At 43.1% G+C, this 20,518-nt stretch overlaps 1 protein-coding gene across 1 annotated transcript in view; it reads right to left on the reverse strand.

Annotated features, from left to right (window-relative positions):
* Positions 1–16,588, reverse strand: part of N4BP1 (NEDD4 binding protein 1) — a 56,066-nt gene extending 39,478 nt beyond the window's left edge. Inside the window, exon 1 of the mRNA XM_043898402.1 lies at positions 16,142–16,588. Coding sequence (XP_043754337.1) covers positions 16,142–16,339 — 198 coding nt within the window. The 5' untranslated portion in view covers positions 16,340–16,588. The remainder of the gene's footprint in view (positions 1–16,141) is intronic.
* Positions 16,589–20,518: the final 3,930 nt, after the last annotated feature.

A 20,518-nucleotide genomic window follows, 5' to 3' on the forward strand; every position in this document is an offset into this window, starting at 1 on the left:
CTCATTTTTCTTAAAGGAAGTGAATAATGTCCAATATTGATAAGAAATAGCACTATATTATTCATAACTATTTAGGTAAACATCAGGACAAATAGCTAAAAACAAGACATGCCTTCAGGAAGTTGGCGGTGGAGAAGAAACAGAGGGACTGCCATAAAAACTCAGTAACATCTGATTTATTTCACCCACGTGCAAATATTATTTTATTACCCTCCCTTCTTCCTAATTTTACTTAAAAAATTGAAAAGTGGATGTATAACATGCTCTGATGCTGTATGACAAGATTATAGAGGGCCTAGGAGAACTCCTGTTGTGTAAGTGCTAGGAAGACTGGCAGAGACATGCCCAATACAAGTAGAGCTGTCTGACATTATCCCCAAATAACCAAACTATTAATGCAAGACTAACTGCACAGGTTTGGAAAAGAACTGTGCTAGGAGCTAACAATGTTATAACTTCATCTACCCAAAACTCCTTTTTGTTTGAGTGTTCCCCAAGAGGAATGAGTAATTATCCCTTGAGATTCAGACTCAATTTGTTTTCATAAATAATTTACTCTTGGGAAATTACTAAGTAGCAACAATTGATTTTTATACTCCAGTTCCGGAGTAAGAAATAATGTATACAGGCATACAGTGTTATTACATTCTAGATGTTTGGCCATCAGCTGTATTGATAAGAAAGAGTCTGTGGATCCAAGCAGCCATCATCTGCATTTGACTCTATTTGGCATCTGAACATTTCAGTGTTAGTCAAAAACTGCTTTCTTCCATCCTGTAGTGTTAACACTGTTTTACTTTACTCAGGCTTTTAAGGAAAAAAGGGGGGGAAGGAGAGTATGTAATATATACAACAGTAACTTCCCTTGCATATGGCAAAATGGATTTCTATTATTTTACTTTCTACAAGGTCAGTTCTTCTTAACTCGAGCATTACAATGCATGTATCAGAGAAGCTCCTGGCAACCCTGCTACTCACAACAGCTAAAAACAGAAAGGATCGAAGTGGCTGTTCCAGAGTAGGTGTGCCCTGGGGAAAGGGTTCTTAGCACCACGCTCACCAGCTACCACCTCTTATTATGGGCACACACTTGAAGGACTTTATCAGCGTGCCTCCCAAATCCCATGGTTTGAAGCAGCTGAATAAAAGCATAAAGGAGGCAGCACAGGGTGCTGCTGTGAGCACGCAGCAGCAAGTAACTGCCAGCCCGGGGGCAAGAATAAGGAAGACACAGTGGTTGGGAAGCACAGCGACGTGGGATCGTCTGTCCTGAGTGCAGAGCCGACACACTCTGGCACGTGCCAGGAGAGTACCTGTGCCCTGGCACAACGTAACGGAAGATACACAAGCCAACCACACATCAATGAGGAGGGAGAAACTACGCAGGCAAGGAAGCTTTAATATACAGGCAGAGCTCTAGAATCGTTCCCATCACTAGTTCTCTACTTTGGCTGTACACTTAAGGATTCTAAAGATCTTGTAACTCAGGATGCTCTTGCATAAATGGTGCTGTGTGATATCTCTAAGAGAAAAGAAAGGAGGAAGATTAATATTTCTAGACACTGACACATGAGTCCTACAGAATGTACGTAAATTAGAAGCATTACAATGCCTTGCAGAAAACAAACATTTAATATAAATACCTACAAATCTGTAATGGGTCATGATGGAGAGTTCTGATAAAACGTGGTCCACTGGAGAAGGGAATGGCAAACTATTTCAGCATTCTGGCCTGGAGAAGTCCATGAACTGTATAGTCCATGGGGTCACAAACAGTCAGACACGACTGAGTGACTTTCACTTTCTTCCAACAATACAAGAGATGACTCTACACATGGACACCACCAGATGGTCAATATCACAATCAGATTGATTATATTCTTGGCAGTCGAAGATGGAGAAGCCCTATACAGTCAGCAAACACAAGACCAGGAGTTGACTGTGGCTCAGATCAGAAACTCCTTATTGCAAAATTCAGACTTAAACTGAAGAAAACAGGGAAAACCACTAGACCATCCAGGTATGACCTAAATCAAATTCCTTATGATTATACAGTGGAAGTGACAAATAGATTTAAGGCATTAGATCTGAAAGAGTGCCTGAAGAACTGTGGACAGAGGTTCATGACACTGTACAGGAGGCAGTGATCAAGACCCCAAGAAAAAGAAATGCAAAGAGGCAAAATGGTTGTCTGAGGAGGCCTTACAAATAGCTGAGAAAAGAAGAGAAGCTAAAGGCAAAGGAGAAAAGGAAAGCTATACCCATCTGAATGCAGAGTTCCAAAAAATAGCAAGGAGAGATAAGATAGCCTTCCTGAGTGATCAATGCAAAGAAATAGAGGAAAATAATAGAATGGGAAAAGCAGAGATACCAAGGGAACATTTCATGCAAAGATGGGCAAAATAAAGGATAGAAACGGTATGGACCTAACAGAAGCAGAAGATATTAAGAAAAGCTGGCAAGAATACACAGAAGAACTATACCAAAAAAATCTTAATGACCCAGATAACCATGACGGTGTGATCACTCATCTAGAGCCAGATATCCCGGAGTCCGAAGTCAAGTGGGCCTTAGGAAGCATCACTACGAACAAAGCTACATGGAATTCTAACTGAGCTATTTCAAGTCGTAGAAGATGATGCTGTTAAAGTGCTGCACTCAGTATGCCAGCAAATTTGGAAAACTCAGCAGTGGCCACAGGACTGGAAAAGGTCAGTTTTCATTCCAATCCCAAAGAAAGTCAATGCCAAAGAATGTTCAAACTACCACACAACTGCACTCATCTCACACGCTAGCAAAGTAATGCTCACAATTCTCCGAGAGAGGCTTCAACAGTATGTTAACCGAGAACTTCCAGATGTTCAAGCTGGATTTAGAAAAGGCAGAGGAACCAGAGATCAAATTGCCAGAGACCAAACTGATCTGCTGGATCACTGAAAAAGCAAAAAAGTTCCAGAAAAACATCTACTTCTGCTTTATTGACTACGCCAAAGGTTCTGACTGTGTGCATCACAACAAACTGTGGAACATTCTTAAAGAGACAGGAATACAAGACTACTTTACCTACCTCCTGAGAAATCTGTATGCAGGTCCAGAAGCAACAGTTAGAACTGGACATGGAACAATGGACTGGTTCAAAATTGGGAAAGGTGTATGTGAAGACTGTATACTGTCACCCTGCTTATTCAACCTATATGCAGAGTACATCACGCAAAATGCCAGGCTGGATGAAGCACAAGCTGGAATCAAGATTGCCGGGAGAAACATCAATAACCTCAGATATGCAGATGACACCACCTTTATGGCAGAAAGTGAAGAGGAACTGAAGAGCCTCTTGATGAAAGCAAAAGGGAAGAGTGAAAAAGTTGCCTTAAAACTCAACTCAAAAAACTAGGATCATGGCATCCAGTCCCATTACTTTATGGCAAATAACAGGAAATAATGGAAACAGTGACAGACTTTATTTTCTTGGGCTCCAAAATCATTGCAGATAGTGACTGCAGCCATGAAATCAAAAGACATTTGCTCCTTGAAAGAAAAGCTATGACAAACCTAGACAGCATATTAAAAAGCAGAGACATTCCCTTGCCAACAAAGTTCCATCTAGTCAAAGCTATGGTTTTTCCAGCAGTCATGTATGGATGTGAGAGTTGGACCATAAAGAAAGCTTACCACTGAAGAACTGATGCTTTTGAACTGTGGTGTCTGTTGGAGGAGACTTGAGAGTCCCTCAGGTCAAACCAGTCAATCCTAAAGGAAATCAATCCTGAATATTCATCAGAAGCACCGATGCTGAAGCTGAGGCTCTAATACTTTGGCCACCTGATGTGAAGAGCTGACTCACTAGAAAGACCCTGATGCTGGGAAAGATTGAAGGCAGGAGGAAAAGGGACGACAGAGGATGAGATAGTTGGATGGCATCACTGGCTCGATGGACATGAGTTTAATCAAGCTCCACGAATTGGTGATGGACAGGGAAGCCGGGTATGCTGCAGTCCATGGGGTCGCAAAGAGTAGGATACGACTGAACAACTGAACTGACTGACAAATCTGTAATAGGTTAACATAACATTTTAACCTGTTAAGATAACATGTCTCTATCTGACCAGCAACATTAATAATATTGCTAGAGAATTTTAACCATTTTTCCAGTGCATTTCCAACATTTGCTTTCCGTTCCATCTTTCTTCTCAATCTTATTTTCTGAAATGCCTACAAGTTCTTCCCCAGGAGGAGCACAAATGCTCACTGAGTGTACTTCTGGAGACAGTACTAGGAGCCACACTCCACCCTAGACTTCACCCCCATTACAACTGCAAGTCTCTGAAATCCTACAGCTTCCAAAACTTTCAGTTCTCCTGAGCAATTTAATCTTCACTCTTATCCAAGTAAGCTCTTTGGGTCTCCAACATCATTTCTGTCTCTCTCCTTACCCTTAATAAATGAGCCAGGACTGTATGAATTCCTTTGACTGCCTCTCTGCTTTCATCTAAACATTCTACCTTTCACAAACCCTTCTCCTTTTTTCTCCTTCAAAGCCATGCCATTTTCTCAGGCCTTGATTCATCACTCCCCCTTCATCCACCCATCCCTGTCCCTCTGTCTACAAACCGGCGTGGGTCTCCTTGATCCTAAAAAAACATTTCCTTCAGCCCAACTGCGTATGCATAGAACCACTCCGTCTTTTCCTCTTCACAGGTTTTGAAAAAGTATCCCAAACCCCATTCCCTGTCAACCCCTTGAAATCTGTATTCTGTCCCCATTCAAACAGAAACCACTTTCCTGAATGACAACTAAAGCCTATCTTTTTGACTATCCCCCCAAATCCTTTGCTGCCTTTCCCTACTGTACCTTAAATGCAGATATTCTGTTAGGTTCTGTCCTGGTCCTCTCCCTCAATTATACTCTAATAGGCTCTTTTAAGTTCCAAAGATAACTTTTACTTCTCTGGCAGTAACTCCAAATGTCCATCTCCAGCCTTTAATACTGGTAGGCTGCAGACTATCCCCTGGACATTTCCACCTATTCAGTTTCACACATGAATACAGTCTGTAGCAATTTGATTTTACAATATGATCATGTGGCAACCTGTCAGCAGGTAACAGGGAGCCACTTTTTGTGTCTTGAGAGACTGTAAGAATATCTGGTTTTAGCTTTTTCTGTTCTTCTGTTTGTGCAAGAATGTGTTGCAGGCCTATTGACAGAATAGCCCTTATGAAACCTGGACCAGTTTTGTGTTTTTGGATTACTTTTCGACCTGTGGCTAAGATTAGGGAACCAAAGCTAAAAATTTTCTGTGTCTCTAAATGAGAAAAAGCATTTATTTCTTCATGGTGTGAATGTGAAATATATTCCTATTTCCAGGGGTTATTAATAAAATAGATAACAAAGTTTCCTAAAGAACTTCTGTTCAAGTTGGTTTATAGAGAACAAGCTTTCACATAAATCTATATTACTCCTAGAAAATAAAGAAACTAAATATCTGAACTTATAATGAGTTCTTAACGACAAAAACAACCTAAAATGCACAGAAGCTGACCCTCCAAAGGCATTTGTTTTTAGAATATAAATTCATGTAAGAAAAACCAACCCTGGTGGTCCACTGATTAGGACTGGGCGCTTTCACTGCCGTGGCCTGCGTTCAGTCCCTGGAAGAAAACTAAGACAATCCAGGTCACATGGCATGGCCAAAAAAACCCTTATACAAATCTATCTGATTTGATCATTTTAATGCTAACTTAGAAACAGACGTCCTTTCTCTGATTTTACTAGTGCAGAGTACAATGCATGCATAAGATTTTTTTTTTTTTTTACTTTAAGGTTTTCCTTTCATGAAAAGACTGATTATGCAGAAGAAAAATGTACACCTTCAACTACACTGAATTATAACTTTTTTTAATATATCAGATGTTCTATGTTGCTCAGTACTTGTCAGTTTAAGCATAACTTCCAATATCCTTACTTAAAGATCCTGGTTGGACTAACAGTAAATGGTTCCCTAATGGACATTCTTTGGATACATGGCTAATTTCCAAGTGAGAAACCAAGCATAGTTTAAACACACACACTACATGTTTTCTTTTTAATATAAGCACAATGTCATTATTGTACCCAACAAAATGAACAATAATTCCTAAGTATCATCTAATACCCAGTCTGTATTTAATGTCTTTTTCCAGTTGTTCTGCTCTAATTAGTCTGATTTTTTTCCCCACTATAATTACACAATTAAGTCTTGCCTTGCCTAGTACGTCACACATATAGAATTAGTATGCACTGTTTTGTGTAAGACTGTTTTCACTTGGCATAATATTTCTGAGATTCAACCATGTTACTGAATGTCTGAGTAATTTGTTCTTTTCTATTACTTTGTAGTATACCACCCTGAAAGTCTTCTACACCTAAACTATCTTTGATGTTTTGCAAAGGTCACCAGGCAATCAATCACAAAGATTTCTCTTTCACCTCATAAGGATGCTAAAACTATTCCTTTCTTTGGGGTACTCGGAATTTCTTAAACTGCGAACATTTATTAACTCTGTCAAATAAAAAAGGAAACTTGGTCCACTTTTACTGAATCTCCTCACCTTTCATGGCAATGTAGTTATTTGCATAGGACTGTGAAGAATCTGTCCTTCCTTTTATTAGGGCAAAATTAGACAAATTCATCATGCAACCCAGGCCATAACTACAAGGTCATATTTAAGAATAAATTTCATTTAATCAGGTATGGCAAGGTTACCATTAAAACACAGGGATTGTAGTTCATGTATGGAACCAACCAAAACTGCTCTGATACCTACTCTGTGGCACACATGCAATATAAAAACAAAAATCCCTTCCTGGCAAGCCAGAAATTCTAGCATATTTTGGGAATCTTGAGGAAAGAATTCATCCAAATGTATAAATGCTACAGGTGAAATACGTAGAAATAGTTTTCTTGATTTGTTCTTTTTTTTTTTGGTGAGGTTTGCTTCCTAGCTTTAAAACAGAAGTGCCAAAAGAGGCAATTAAAAACAAAAACAAATGATAAGTACTCAGCTACTGAAAAGGCAACCTAAGGTTCCTTATGAAATTTCCAGAGAGGATAATTCTCTAGTCTTAGTTGTTGCTAATATTTCCTGCCATACTCTACATACAATCAGGCGAGTCTGTAAGTATATGCATTCATGTGTGTGATAACTAATCCTTGAGGCTATTTATGACTAAAAGGGGCACAAATAACACAAATTACAGAAACTCTGGAATTATGGTAAAAGAATGGCTGCAAGCTCTTTCAATGCCGTACTAGAGAATGATCTAGCAGTTTTGTCCAACCAAGGGTTATTTAATAGCTAGAGCAGCACCATCCAGCAGAACTTACTGTAATGACATATGTTCTATATCTGCACTGTCCAAATTGGTCATGGCCACTGAGCACCTGAAATACAGTGAGGAAGTGAATATTTAATTTTATTAAACAGCCAAATGCGGGAATGGCTGCATATTGGACAGTGTAAATCCAGACTTCAAACTTTTTGTACAGGCCCAAAGAATTGTTTCTACCTTTTAAAGGGTTGTAAAAAGCAAAAACAAAGAAAAATATGAGACAGAGACCCTGTCTGGTTCACAAAGTCTGAAAATTTATTATCTGGCTCTTTATGGAAAATGTTTGACCATGTATGTATGCTCTAGGTGTATGTATTTTTTTTGACATACTATTTTATATTGAAAAAAAGCAAGAACATATTAACTTGCAGATTTTTGTCCAGTGAAGACACAGATGATTTCTGAGATAACCTCTAAAATTATGGTTTCATTATCTTGTATGATATGAACAAGTTTTCTATCCAGTCTAGCAGTCTTATTCCAACATTCTTTTTTCAGTACCTCTGATCATGTATTTCTTGAGCCAGTTTACCTATGCAGCTAGTTACCTCACAGATGAGTTAAATAAATGTTTGATGTGTGCTCACTTTGAATCTTTAGAAATGACATTTTTAAAAAAAAATGAAACTAAAGTGCTCATTTAAAAAATTTCTATTCACGAAAACAAATCTAAAAAAATAGTGGGGATTCAGGGAATATTTTAAGAAGTAGATGACATGATGCAGCAGTCCTTCCTATTGTCTACCAATATCCATGTTCTGCTTCTTTAACAACAGAATCTAGATTTTGTTCAGGGCAGTAATGTATCTAGTTAAAACTGAACATTTCCTAGCTCCGTTTCCATATTGGCCATATGACATCATCCTGGTCAACAAGACATAAGGAAAAGTCTGCTGGGATATTGTTGAAAGCTACTGTGTCTTCTTTCTTCCTTCTTGAAACAGAGATGTGGTGGCTGGAGCGGCATCAGTTATCTTGTGACCATAAGGGAAAGGCTGAAAGAACTGCAGAGACCTTGACCCTGACAGCGCCTAACTACTACTCAGCTGTGAACTGTTGTTCATCTTAAGACTTCTTGTTGAAAGAAAACCAAACCATTTTGTATAGATTTCTGTCACTTCAGCCAAATCTAGATCTATCTATCAGCCTAATAGAGATAATACCATCAGCATTAACCTGAACTGTCTTAATTTTAAAAATACCCTAAAAATAGGGTTAATAATGAAACACACGGTGAACTAAACATGTAGGTTCGAGAATGCATGTAGATCCCAGGTGACTGGCGGGCAGTTTCGAAGAAAAGGTGCCATAATCACAACTGACTTTTACACAGAAAATTCAAACCTGAATCCACACAGCTCTGAGTGGATTAATTATGTAACTAATGTAACTAATTCTAATTCTGCCAGCACTAATGTAACTAATTAATGTAACTAATTCTGTCAGCACTAAAACTGAACAAAATTTTCTCTAAGTTGAAAGGAAACTCTTCAGTTCAGTTCAGTCGCTCAGTTGTGTCCGACTCTTTGCGACCCCATGAATCGCAGCACGCCAGGCCTCCCTGTCCATCACCAGCTCCCGGAGTTTACTCAAACTAATGTCCATTGAGTCAGTGATGTCATCCAGCCATCTCCTCCTCTGTCGTCCCCTTCTCCTCCTGCCCCCAATCCCTCACAGCATCAGGGTCTTTTCCAATGAGTCAACTCTTCGCATGAGGTGGCCAAAGCATTGGGAGTTTCAGCTTTAGCATCAGTCCTTCCAATGAACACCCAGGACTGATCTGCTTTAGGATGGACTGGTTGGATCTCCTTGCAGTCCAAGGGACTCTCAAACTCTTAATTAACAATTAAAAGAAATTATTCTGGACTTCCCTGGTGGTGCAGTGGATAGTAATCTTCTCCAAGGCAGAGGACACAGGTTCGATCCCTGGTCTGGGAAGAGTCCACAGGCCAAGAAGCAACTAAGCCTGTGCACCACTAAGCCAGCAAGTCACAAATAATGAAGCCCAAGCACCTAGAGTTTGTGTTCCACAGGAGAAGCCACCGCAGCGAGAAGCTGGCACATCGCCACAACAATGAAGATAAGCCACTGCTCACTGCAACTAGAGAAAAGCTCACACAAAGGGACAAAGACCCAGTGCAGCCAAAAGTAAAGAAATAATTTGGTTTCTTTAAACAAAAGGATTTTCCTATGTTGTTTCCATAAGACATAACTGATTTTTTAAAAAGCAGATCTTTAATTAATTACTGTAAGGATCTTACCCCTATGATTGTTTTTGAAATGCAAGATTTCTAACTTCATACAATTATATTAATTTAGTAGAAAGTCAACACAGAACAAGATGTCCCTGATTTAATTAAAACCCTACAATACTAGCTGGTAAACAAATCGGGAAGAGGAAACTACAGGCATAAGCAATCACTTTGACCCTAGTACGACCAGTGTGAGTATCCCTTATTTCAACATTCTGGTATAACCCCAAAATATTAACCATTAAAAAGAGACTGAACAAATCACTTTTTCTCAAGAAGATGATTTTCACAACCATAGTCAGTTAAAAATTATCATTACAGGAAATGCAAAAAGGCCTCCAACCTCTTTTCTGGTAAAATCAAAACAAAAACTGTCACTACCCACTATTACATCTATGGATTATTTCCTTCATGAACAAATTTACTGTTCAAGAATCTGTTCATGAAATCAGATACCAAATTCTTCTAACAAAAAAGGAAATTAAACAACACAGGGTCCATTTTAACCCTCTGAAGTCAGTGAAGTAATATACACCACTTCTACCGGAATTGCATTTTCTTTACCCCTATCTTTCTCCTCTCTTACTCCACAAATATGTAAGCAAAAACTCAAGTAAAGACAATCACAAACTCTTCATAAGACCCTCTCTTTTTTTCCTCCCAAATTAAAAGCAGGTTGGATGTTAAGTTTACTTTACCACAGCTTCTCAGGTGTACTGAGTAATAATTTCAGTGTTTAAGATTGTTAAGTTCTCCAAATTACCCTCCTTGAAAGTCCTCCAGATTGATGGGTTTGGTAGGTCACTGGCTATGCTTCATGGTGGCTATTCATTGCCATGAAGTAATGCCTGAAATAACACCAACTGATGGGCAGCTGTAGGTAGCAAATTCAGTACCGTAAATGCTCATGGAGAAGCCATACAACAAGCAGCCATGCTGTTACTTCCAATCGGTCCTCGTTTGTTAACCTCCAGGACAGGCTCCTAGCTCATGAACTAACTCCAGCACCCAACTCCCTGCTATGGACCTCAGTGACCTCAGCACTACATTATCTCTAGATGTCACACTCTATCATCCTTTAGCCTCTCATTTCTTTCTCTAAATTAAAAAGAATGCTTTCACTTTACCCAGGACCACTGAGGAACCACCCCGTGGTCCTCAGAATCATCCTCAGAAATCTTCCATATTCAAGATTCTGATCTCTGAACTGCCTCTCTAACGGTCACCTCTAGAATTCTTCAACACTGACTGAACTTGTCCTCTGCCTGCAGGATGCCCTGAGTCTAGGAGGGGACACAGTCGAAGGTCCTGTCCCTTCCTTGACTCTTCCAGTTTTATATGTCCTTTCTGCCTTCACCTCCCTCCTCTGGTCTGAATCTCTCAAGCTATTAGCTCACTGATAGTAGAAGGTAAGTCTTACATATTCTTGGACTGTCCTAGATGACCATTCAGAAACATTTCCTGGGCCCCATTTTGCCTTCCTCAATTGCACCTTAGACTCCTGCAGTCTTTATGTGCTGGCTTCATTAACATAATGAGTGCTGGAAATCATCAACTACTTAAGAATTTCTAGATCAAGTGATAGAATAAATTCAAACCATCTAATCTTCCCTGGTCCTTACTTCAGTTCCAGTATTTTTTTGTTCCTTTCCAATGCACTTCCAACAGTTCCACTGCATCTATGCTGACATACTGCACTGTCTTTAAGTTCTTACCCTCCCTCTCTGGGAGTAAACTGGCATCCTATTTTACTAAGACAGTACTATAGGCCTTCAAATGCCCTCTTCCGCAAGTGGAAACAGATGTGTGTCTTCATTCACCTTGTCTCCTACCATCTAAAGCAGAGGTCCTAAAAATGTAATCCAAAAGCTGAACCTCGTCCACTGACATGTTCCGTTTAGTATGCATGATTTTTATTTTTTTCAGAATATGTACTTTAAAAATATAGTGGGGTAGTACTTTTATTGAGCTATAATTCACAGCATGCATGGTTTTCAAAACATAAATTAGTTGTCTCTTATAACAGATTTCCCATTATGAAATGCAGACTTCTGGCTTCCTTTGGGTGGGAAGATCAGACATCAGGCCCACGCCGTGCACGAGCACCCTGGTTCACCAGTTCCTTCCTACCAACCAGCCACTTCCCCATGCAGTCGCCTCACCTGGTCCCAGGGGCTCTTTGATCTAAAGTAAGGATCTAACTCTTTGCACTCCCAGGAGCTGAGATCTCTTCAGCCTCATATCTCCCCACCAATGCCAGACTCCAAGGATCCCACCCTTGCCTTGCATCTTTGATTTCTTTGTAAATTGGGCAGCTCATATCAGTGCCTCCACTTCCTCTCTGAAAGTCAATCTCCTTTGTTTCCATGTCTGCCACCTAGGACTTCAGTCCCCTCCCACTGGTCCCTTATGCACAATGCCCCCTTCTAGTTTCCCTCTCACTTTCAGACACTGCTTCTCTAGCCCCTATAGTAATGTCACATTGCTATAAAAGTTGCTAAACACTTATCCCCAATTTCTGTAATCATATCATCATTAACCAGCAAATAGTACTAAGCAGCATAAACCAAGTGGTATAAACAATGACGATGCAGGCAAGGTTTAGAAATGTAAATCTGACGGCTGTACACCCTCTTGGGCAGGGCAACAGTTCCTTTCCCCTATTAATGCAACACACTGCACATCAACTCTTTAATAATGCTGTTTCCAACTTTCTCTCCCATATTAGGCTTATTAGGCTGTGGGTTCCTTGACGTCAAGAGGCAACCTAAGATACTTCTTGGCACAGAAGTTTTCTTTTAAGGATGAGAAAGCTGATCCCACCAACCTCCAGGTCAAACAATGTATCCACCACCCATCCTCCTTGCACTGGGGCTTCAAATCTCTCCCTCAGTCGATATATACACTTAGTTGCCAGTCCTGGTGACAACCTCCTCACCTACTCACCTCTAGTTCTAAATTGGAACAATGTTCCCTCCACAGTTGAGTCTTAATTGTCTTCAAATACAGAGTTTCAAGCAAATCCTTCCTTTCCCTAAATTCTCACTGACTCCCTACTGATAAGACCCAACTGGCCTGCATTTGGGTCCCTGGAGGCTTCACCTCTCACAGGGCACCTTGACACTTTCTACCCAAACACTCCATGTTTTTCTGGCTTCTAGGTCCTTGCACGCAACCATTTCTACCTGAGAATGTCCTGGTTCTTCAAAGACCAGCTCAAGTGCTACTTCCTCCAACAAATTCCCCTTTGACAAAAGTGGTCAATCCTAGAGCATGTGCCTTTATAAAAAAAACTTCCCAGAACATTATCACTTTCTACCAGAGGCCACACCTCACCTCTCCATGGAGCCCTAACTAAACCTTCACAGTCTTCTCTACCTAAGCATTTGCTTAAGACTAGTGACTTAACATTTTTAAAGCAGGAAAACAACACGAACCACTTGATGAGACCCAGAAAATTGCAATTAATCACAGACTCTTAAAAAAAAAAAAAAAATCAGAGACTCTACTTCTCTGGTGGCTCAGTGGGGAAAAATTAGCTTGCAAATGCAAGGAGATGCAGGAGACATGGGTTCAATCCCTGGGTTGGGAAAAGCCCCTGGAGAAGGAAATGGCAACCTATTTCAGTATTCTTGCTGTTAGGTAGTTAGAATAGGGAAAAGGAGTCCAAAGTGGCAGTGGCTAAAAGACAAGGAAGGGAAAAGCCCGCAAAAATAAAGCAGAGGACCAAAGGAAGGCCCCAGGACCGGAGTGAGGACTTCAGATAGAACAGCACTCCTGACTAAGCCCAATTTGCATAGGCGGGCCCAGGGGGAAGACACATATAAAAAGAGGAGCCAAAGGGCCCTTGCTCTCTTTCTCTCCCCTGAGCAATGGGGTGCTCTTCTCTTAGAGTCTTTGGATCAATGTGCCCTCACGCCTTGAAGATGGATTTTCCTGCTATTATCTAAATGAAAAAAGCTGTAACACTGAGCTGTAACACTGATTTATTTAAGAGCTATCACACGGTCTGTCCAAGACCCGAGGGCTGTGACTCGCCGAGGGGGCCTTAATATCCGTCACTCCAAATCTTTGTTGTGACGAGACAAAGAACCGAGGAGCATACATTCGCCTGACACTGCCTTGAGAATCCCATGGACAGAGGAGCCTGGTGGACTACAGTCTATATGGTCACAAAGAGACAGACATAACTAAGCACATACACATATCAGCTAAAAAAGCTGTAAAAAGTCCTTCCCCTGAATCTTCCTTCCCCTAAATCTTTTCCTCCACAGCTTAACTTAAAATATTGTAGATGCTGAAGTTTGTTCTATTCTTAAATTTTTTTTTGGCTGTACTGCATAACATGCAAGATCTTAGTTCCCTGGCAAGGAATGAACCCATGCCCCCTGTTTGCAGTGGACACCCAGAGTGCCAACCACTGAAACGCCAGGGAAGTCCCTCCTGTTCTTAGTTTTTAGAAATCAAGTTAATTTTTAAAAATCAAGTTTTCTCTTCTCAAAAGGTAAAGCAAACTCCAAAACAAATTAACCAGAACAAAGCCTTTGAGTATGGCATTCAATTCTTACCCATCACTCTCAAGGGGGAAAAAAAAAGGGATTTCTTACAAGTGGGAGTGTTGGATTATGCACAACACACATAACAAAGATAAACAGGCAGGTGACACATACTACCAAGATAACGTAAGACACACCTTTTCCAATTAGCTTATGCTGAGTTGCACAGCAGGGACAGGCAAGAGGACTGGGAGGAGGAGCTGGGAGGGTCTGGCAGGGTTTTTCTGCAGAGCAAAAGCAGCACTTTCCACACTTTGCAGTGAGCCATGAGTGAAGCTGAACTTGGAGCAGGCAGAGTACACAATAAAAGCAGTGAGACTAGTCAAACTACAGCTGAGTTTTAAGCTGAGAGATGCTAAGGCAGAAAACTGCAAAAGTAAAGTGGGCTTGGATTAATACGTGTTTTGTAAATCAGAAAAGTTTTTAGAGTGAATGAGCTCGGCAATAGGAGACTTCCTGTGGGAGGATATTCGTCTCATGCAAGTTATAGTGGGGAGAGAGGGATGGCAATGAAATAGAAAGGGCACATACCAAGAAAGAGGGTCTTAATTGCTGCAAAAGTAATGGAAAAGAAAGGAAATAATGCATGGAAGAAACTTCAGAAGCCATTATAGGACTTAGTCATGTCAAACTTTTCAGCCCTGGCGAGTGGGAAGAAACTGGGTAGCTGGAGAAAACCAGGAGAGGACTGGGAAGAAGTTAAGACCAGCTGTCTGAAATCAGAAAATTAAAAAAAAAAAAAAAAAAAGAATCAAGAACAGGAAAGTAAACTTGATTCAACATCTGCACTGCTTTAAGCTTGGAGAAGAATCATACAGTTAAATGTCCTATCTTCTCTAAACACATTAAAAGCAAACAAGCAGGGTTTTTTTTGTTTTTTTTTTTTTAAGCTAAGAAAAGTCAAGAGTTACAGCTAATCAGATTCTTCAAGGGCATTGTGAAATTTCTGAAGTAGGAGGCCAACAAAGGATCCCCCCACCCCCAGTGCTCATCATTTCGAAGATAGGTATCAAGAACAAGGTCTCTGGAAACAAACTGCCTCTGTCTGAGTTGTGACTCTCCCACTTACTTGATGGGAAAAACTGGAGAAACTTGGCTGGTGGGGGTGGGGGGAGGATGTACTCTTGCAGTTATTTTGGCTTGCGGAGGGAAGGGAGTAGCTGAAGATGTCTTAAGTAGGTACAAGTCTGAAATGCTGATTTAGAGAGAAGGTGAGTCACCTCACCGAAAGTTTCAGTTTCCCCAGCTGTTACAGACAGGAAGATAATAAAATCTACCTCACTGGATTTTTTTTTTTAAGGATTGAAACTGATAATCCTGAAGTATTGCACATAACGTCTGATGTACTATAACCATTCGATAAACGTGAGTGATACACAAAATCAATACGAGTAATAATGCTATTTTTAGCACCATTATTAAACATTCCCTTCTCTGCTTGATGTTCTCTGAATACTGCACTACTACGAATGTTCTGTCAGATTCTCAGAGAGACTGACATCCCTCGAAGGGTCAGAATCCCTGTAGCGGAGGCCTGGGAAAAAAAGTGGCTGAGATGGTGGGCCCGGAGGTCGCGCGCCCAGCCAGCAGGCCCTACGCACCAGCCCGCGGGCTGGGAGGCGGGGGAGAGAGAACAACAGGCAACACTCTCGACGCCTTCACTCCGGGCCAGCCTCTGCACAACACCCAGGCGAATCCTCGCCACAGCCCTCCGAGACAGGTGCTTTCGTCAACGCCACTTTACACACGGGGAAACTGAGGCGCCGGGGATGAAACCGCTAGCCAAGGTCACATGGTTCGAAAGCCGAGGCTCGGAACGGCGCTCTCACCACCGCGCCTGGCTGCGGTCGCGCGGGGAAGGGGGTGGGGGCGCCCAGGGGACACCCGATCAACCCAAGGCCGCGCGCGCGCGGCAGGGGGCCGGGCCGGAGAAAGCGATCTCGCGGGGGCGGCGGCCGAACTTACCTTGGCGCTGTGCACCGCCTCCTGCGCCCCGCGAAGCTGCAGCCAGATGCGCGCGGGCAGCGGTTCCTCAGCTCCGAGCGCGCCGAGCACGGCCAGGCTCACGCCGAACAGGCCCTCGATGCGGCCGCGGCTCCTCTCCAGCAGCGCCGCCTTCTCGGCCGGCGCCGTGAACTCGTCCAGCACGGCCCGGGCCGCCATGGCGGGCGCGGCCTCCCGCGGCGGCGCCGGGGGCCGGCGGCGGCGACGCCCCCTCAGCGTGCTGCCGCTGCACCCGAGCCCCGTCAGGTGGCGTCGGCCGTTTCGGCCTCCTCGCCCCGGCCCGCGCCCCGCCGCCTGGCCGAAAGGCCAGCTACACCATCCCGCCGCGGCCGCCGCAACTGGGCAACTGAGGGCAGATAGCCCCTTCGCCGCCGCCGCCGCAGCCGCGGGCCGGGCCCCGCCGCCGCGCATGCGCCCCGCCCGCCGCCGTCATTGAGAGTCGCCACCCCCCGGGGATGGGGGTGGGGGTAGGGGCGGAGGCGATAGAAGTCTACGTCACGCTCAGTCGCCATGTTTGTTGTTGGCACGACGATGGCGCTCGAGAGGGCCTCGGGTGGCCTTTGGTGAGGGCCCTGAGGCTTTTGAGTGGCCTGGTGGCTGGTGAATTAATGGTTTCACCGGTGGGGAAATTGAAGCCCCGAGCCAATAGGCGAGACTGGCCCAGTGTCACGCTAGGGACTTGGCTTGCTTTCAGACATTTTGAAGCCCAACCTAGGGCTCTAGCAAATTGAGTTATCCAGCTTCTCCTGAGTTGATAGATGGTTCTCTCTCTCTTCCTCCCTCCTCCTCTCACTCTCCTTTCTCCTCCTCTCCTACCCCCTCCTCCCTGCTTCCTTTGTTTTCCCTCTTTCCGTTGTTATTTCAGTAAAAATGGTAACAGGAAGAGAAGAAAATGGGAATAATTTGTATGGAGAATTGAAAAGCAAAAGAATGATTAAGGAAAAGTCGAAACAGTGTTTCTTCTGGGAGGGGAGGAGGAGGATGTGTTATAGGAGAGGTACAAGACGTGGGGGATTAGGGGCTCCTGTGTGATTTTTAATGCGGGACGTGGGCAAGTACACTCTAAACCCTCTTGGGGTTTAGATACCTGGGTTGCTCCCAGGTATCTCCGAAATCTTTTCCATATTTTGTGTTCTCTGACTCCATGAAAACAGATTGTGGAAGATAAAGTGGTTTCCTTTCTCTGTCCTAAATGTTGTCATATAATAGATACTTAGGGACCATGAGCATATTACTTGTCTAAGCCCACATTTTCTCATCTGTCAGTGTGGATAACAACAGTACTTCCTGCTGTTGTGAAAATCAATATAGTACCTAGACACAATAAGTGAGCATGCAATATTAGCTATTGTTAAATTAGCAATATATTTAGGGCTCTATATTCACAGAAAAGCTTTGTGGGGATTATGCAGCCATACTGAATTAGTGAGCCTGGGGGCCCCCTTGCTCTGTATGGATTACCCCTTGAGAAAGAAGGGGATCTAAAAATGTTGCAGCTGGAAAGGCCAAAGGGGAAAGGTCTTCGTAAAAGGGATTACCCAAGGTAAAAGCTCTCAAGAATCCTGGCTGCTGGGGTTTTCCATATGCCTCAGAAGTTCAGACAGGTGTGGTCCCCTGGTGCCCCACCGAAAGATGACTCAGTACAGGGAAGAGAACCACTAGGCTCACAGACGGACAACTTCCTGCTCCCCTGGGCTTCTCCCTAGGTGTCCGTATAGCCAGCCACCTTTATCCATCAGGTAGACGACCTGAGATTGGCTGAGGCCGGTCAGGTGGAGAGCAGGGGCCTCCCAAATAGACTGCACTGAGAGCTGGAGTCAGCACCGCATGTTATTTCCTGTCTTCTCAGTGCCCTCACCTTAAATGGAGTTGCTATTGTTCAGTGATCGGACAGGGCTTTCCCCTGGTGGTTCCTGTTTGCTCCCAACGACTTCCCTGCTGGTGAGTCTTAATTGCTTAATTGTTAGGACTGAGAGAGACACTGCTTTGAAAAGCATACTACAGCTTCTTCCCCTTTCCCCGCCAAAAACTCACCCTGAAACATTGGGTTAGTGTATCACCAGAGATACAGCTTTGGGGTTTTTTATCCCCCTGGTTAGAAGACTTGCCAGTTCCTACCCTGGTCAGCATTTCCCTTCAGGGAACTCTCAAGGTTTCCTGAGTATAGGGAACAAGGAGAGAGAGAAATCCCCTTTTAAGAAACTCCCTTGCTTCCTGCAGTTTCGGAACCACAACTTCCATCTGTTGGTCAGCCTTGACTACCTGGCTGGTTTCTATCACCCACGACAACTGGCACCAGGGGAGAGACCTTCATGGAGTCTATATTCTACATTATAGATACCGTACCAGTTTTTCTCTAGGCTCCATAGCAATCAATGAGAGGGTGTTTAGGGAATTACTTTTTTCCCTTTGTCACATTTTCATGGGGAGGGGAGGGGGGTATTCCTCTTTTCTCCAGCAGAGTTGACTGTGGAAGAACAGGTGCCGTGCCCCTTGCCCACACTCCGCCAGGGCAGGAGCAGAACTTGTCAGACCCCACCAATTGCCAACTTTCCGAGAAGGATCTCTGCTCCCAGAGAGGGTGTGTCTGCTGTCTGTGGTTGCTCACTATGTCAGTGACTGGGTGAAGTGTTGTCACCCCAGCCACATCCTCCACTCCAGCTTTGTCAGTAATAAAGCTGACACTTTGATCTCTACCTGTCTGACACCTGCTTTTATTTCTCAGTTCTGAACGCAGGAGGGGCAGAAAGAGTGTTTGTTGGTTTCCGAAAACTCCAGCAGTGGTTGCTATTTTTATCATGCTTATTTTAAAGATGAGGAAAGAGACGCATGGAGAGCTTCTGGAATGTTCCACAGAGCTGGTAAGCGAAGTGGTAGGAATAGGCATTTGAATCTAGGCAGTCTTACTCTGTACTGAGTGCTCTTATGTGCAATGGGCCCCCTTTTCTGCCCTTATGCAAAAGTAGTGAGAAATGAAGTATTTCCTGCCATGTCAGTAAACAACGATATCACAGTCTTAAGTGATTGCAGTCACCGCTGATGGTGAGCCCTGAGGGAACTCAGGAAGGAAAGAATACCTGCCACCTAGTAGCCATCAGACCTACGGTGAGCCCTGAGGAAATTTAGGATGTGAAAACACAGGATACTGACCCCAGATAGGTGAGGTGCATGTCAGAGGGATGATTCCAGTGAGCCACCACTCTTGCATCTCCCTTTAATTAACAATCTTTTGATGTTCACATTACCTGCCCTTTGTTGCAGAACTTCTACATAACTTGGTTCCTGCCTTCGCCTCCTCAGAGCAGTTCTCTCAGGGCTACTTGAGATGCTGCCTGTCCTAAAAATTCTGCCAAATGAAACGTAACTCTCAACTTTTAGGTTGTAAATATTTTTTACATTGATAGTAAGCAAGAGAAGACAATATAATCGTGTGTGTGTGTGTGTGAGTCGCTCAGTCATGTCTGACTTTTTGTGACCCCACTGACCGTAGCCTGCCAGGCTACTCTGTCCATGGAATTCTCCAAGCAAGAATATTCGAGTGGGATGCCATTCCCTTCTCCAGGGGATCATCCCAACCCAAGGGTTGAACTTGGGTCTCTGCATTGCAGGCAGATTCTTTACCATCTGAGCCACAAGGGAAGCCCACCAAACCCCTAATGTTTTGATCCTCCTTACCTCAGGATGCTGTCAAAACTAGACAGACTTGCACCTGTCATATTGCTTGGTTCACCCACTAATCTGATAAACAGACTCAGGATGACAGGTCTTCCTGGGTTCTTTACTTTGGTATAGTAACACCTAGGACTTTAGAGTAACAGAGGAATACAACTGTGCTTAGCCACACACAAATTTTAACACACTGGCAAATTGTTCAGTGTTTCTGATTTCCCTTGTCACTAGTCCAAGTCATGTCCTCTCTCTCATTGATAGTTGTGGGGTCTCCTTCACAATTCTTCCTGGCCTGTCTAAATTTCATGGCTGCTATAAGATTGGGAGAAATTATTTACAAGTATTGATGCTGTGTCTAGAGTTCTCTTCTCAAATTGCAAATTTCCTCAGTTAATCTCATGCTTAAGACCTTACAAGAGTTTTGCAATATGCTCAGAGTAAAATTCAAATTCTTTACCTTGATATACAGCACTTGCAAGATCCATCTGCTTACTCCTCTGCTCCTCTCTCCACTTGGCCTAGCTTACACTGCCTGGGGGTATTTGCACAAGCCATTGCTTCGTCCAGCTTTTTTTTCCCACTGAGTTAACTCCTGCCCATCCATCAGATCTCAGTTCTGGAGTAATTTGTTCAAGAATTCATTCACTGGGCTCTCTGATGTGTCAAGTC

The sequence above is a fragment of the Cervus elaphus genome, chromosome 4, assembly GCF_910594005.1.
Source record: "Cervus elaphus chromosome 4, mCerEla1.1, whole genome shotgun sequence".
Classification (NCBI taxonomy): domain Eukaryota; kingdom Metazoa; phylum Chordata; class Mammalia; order Artiodactyla; family Cervidae; genus Cervus; species Cervus elaphus.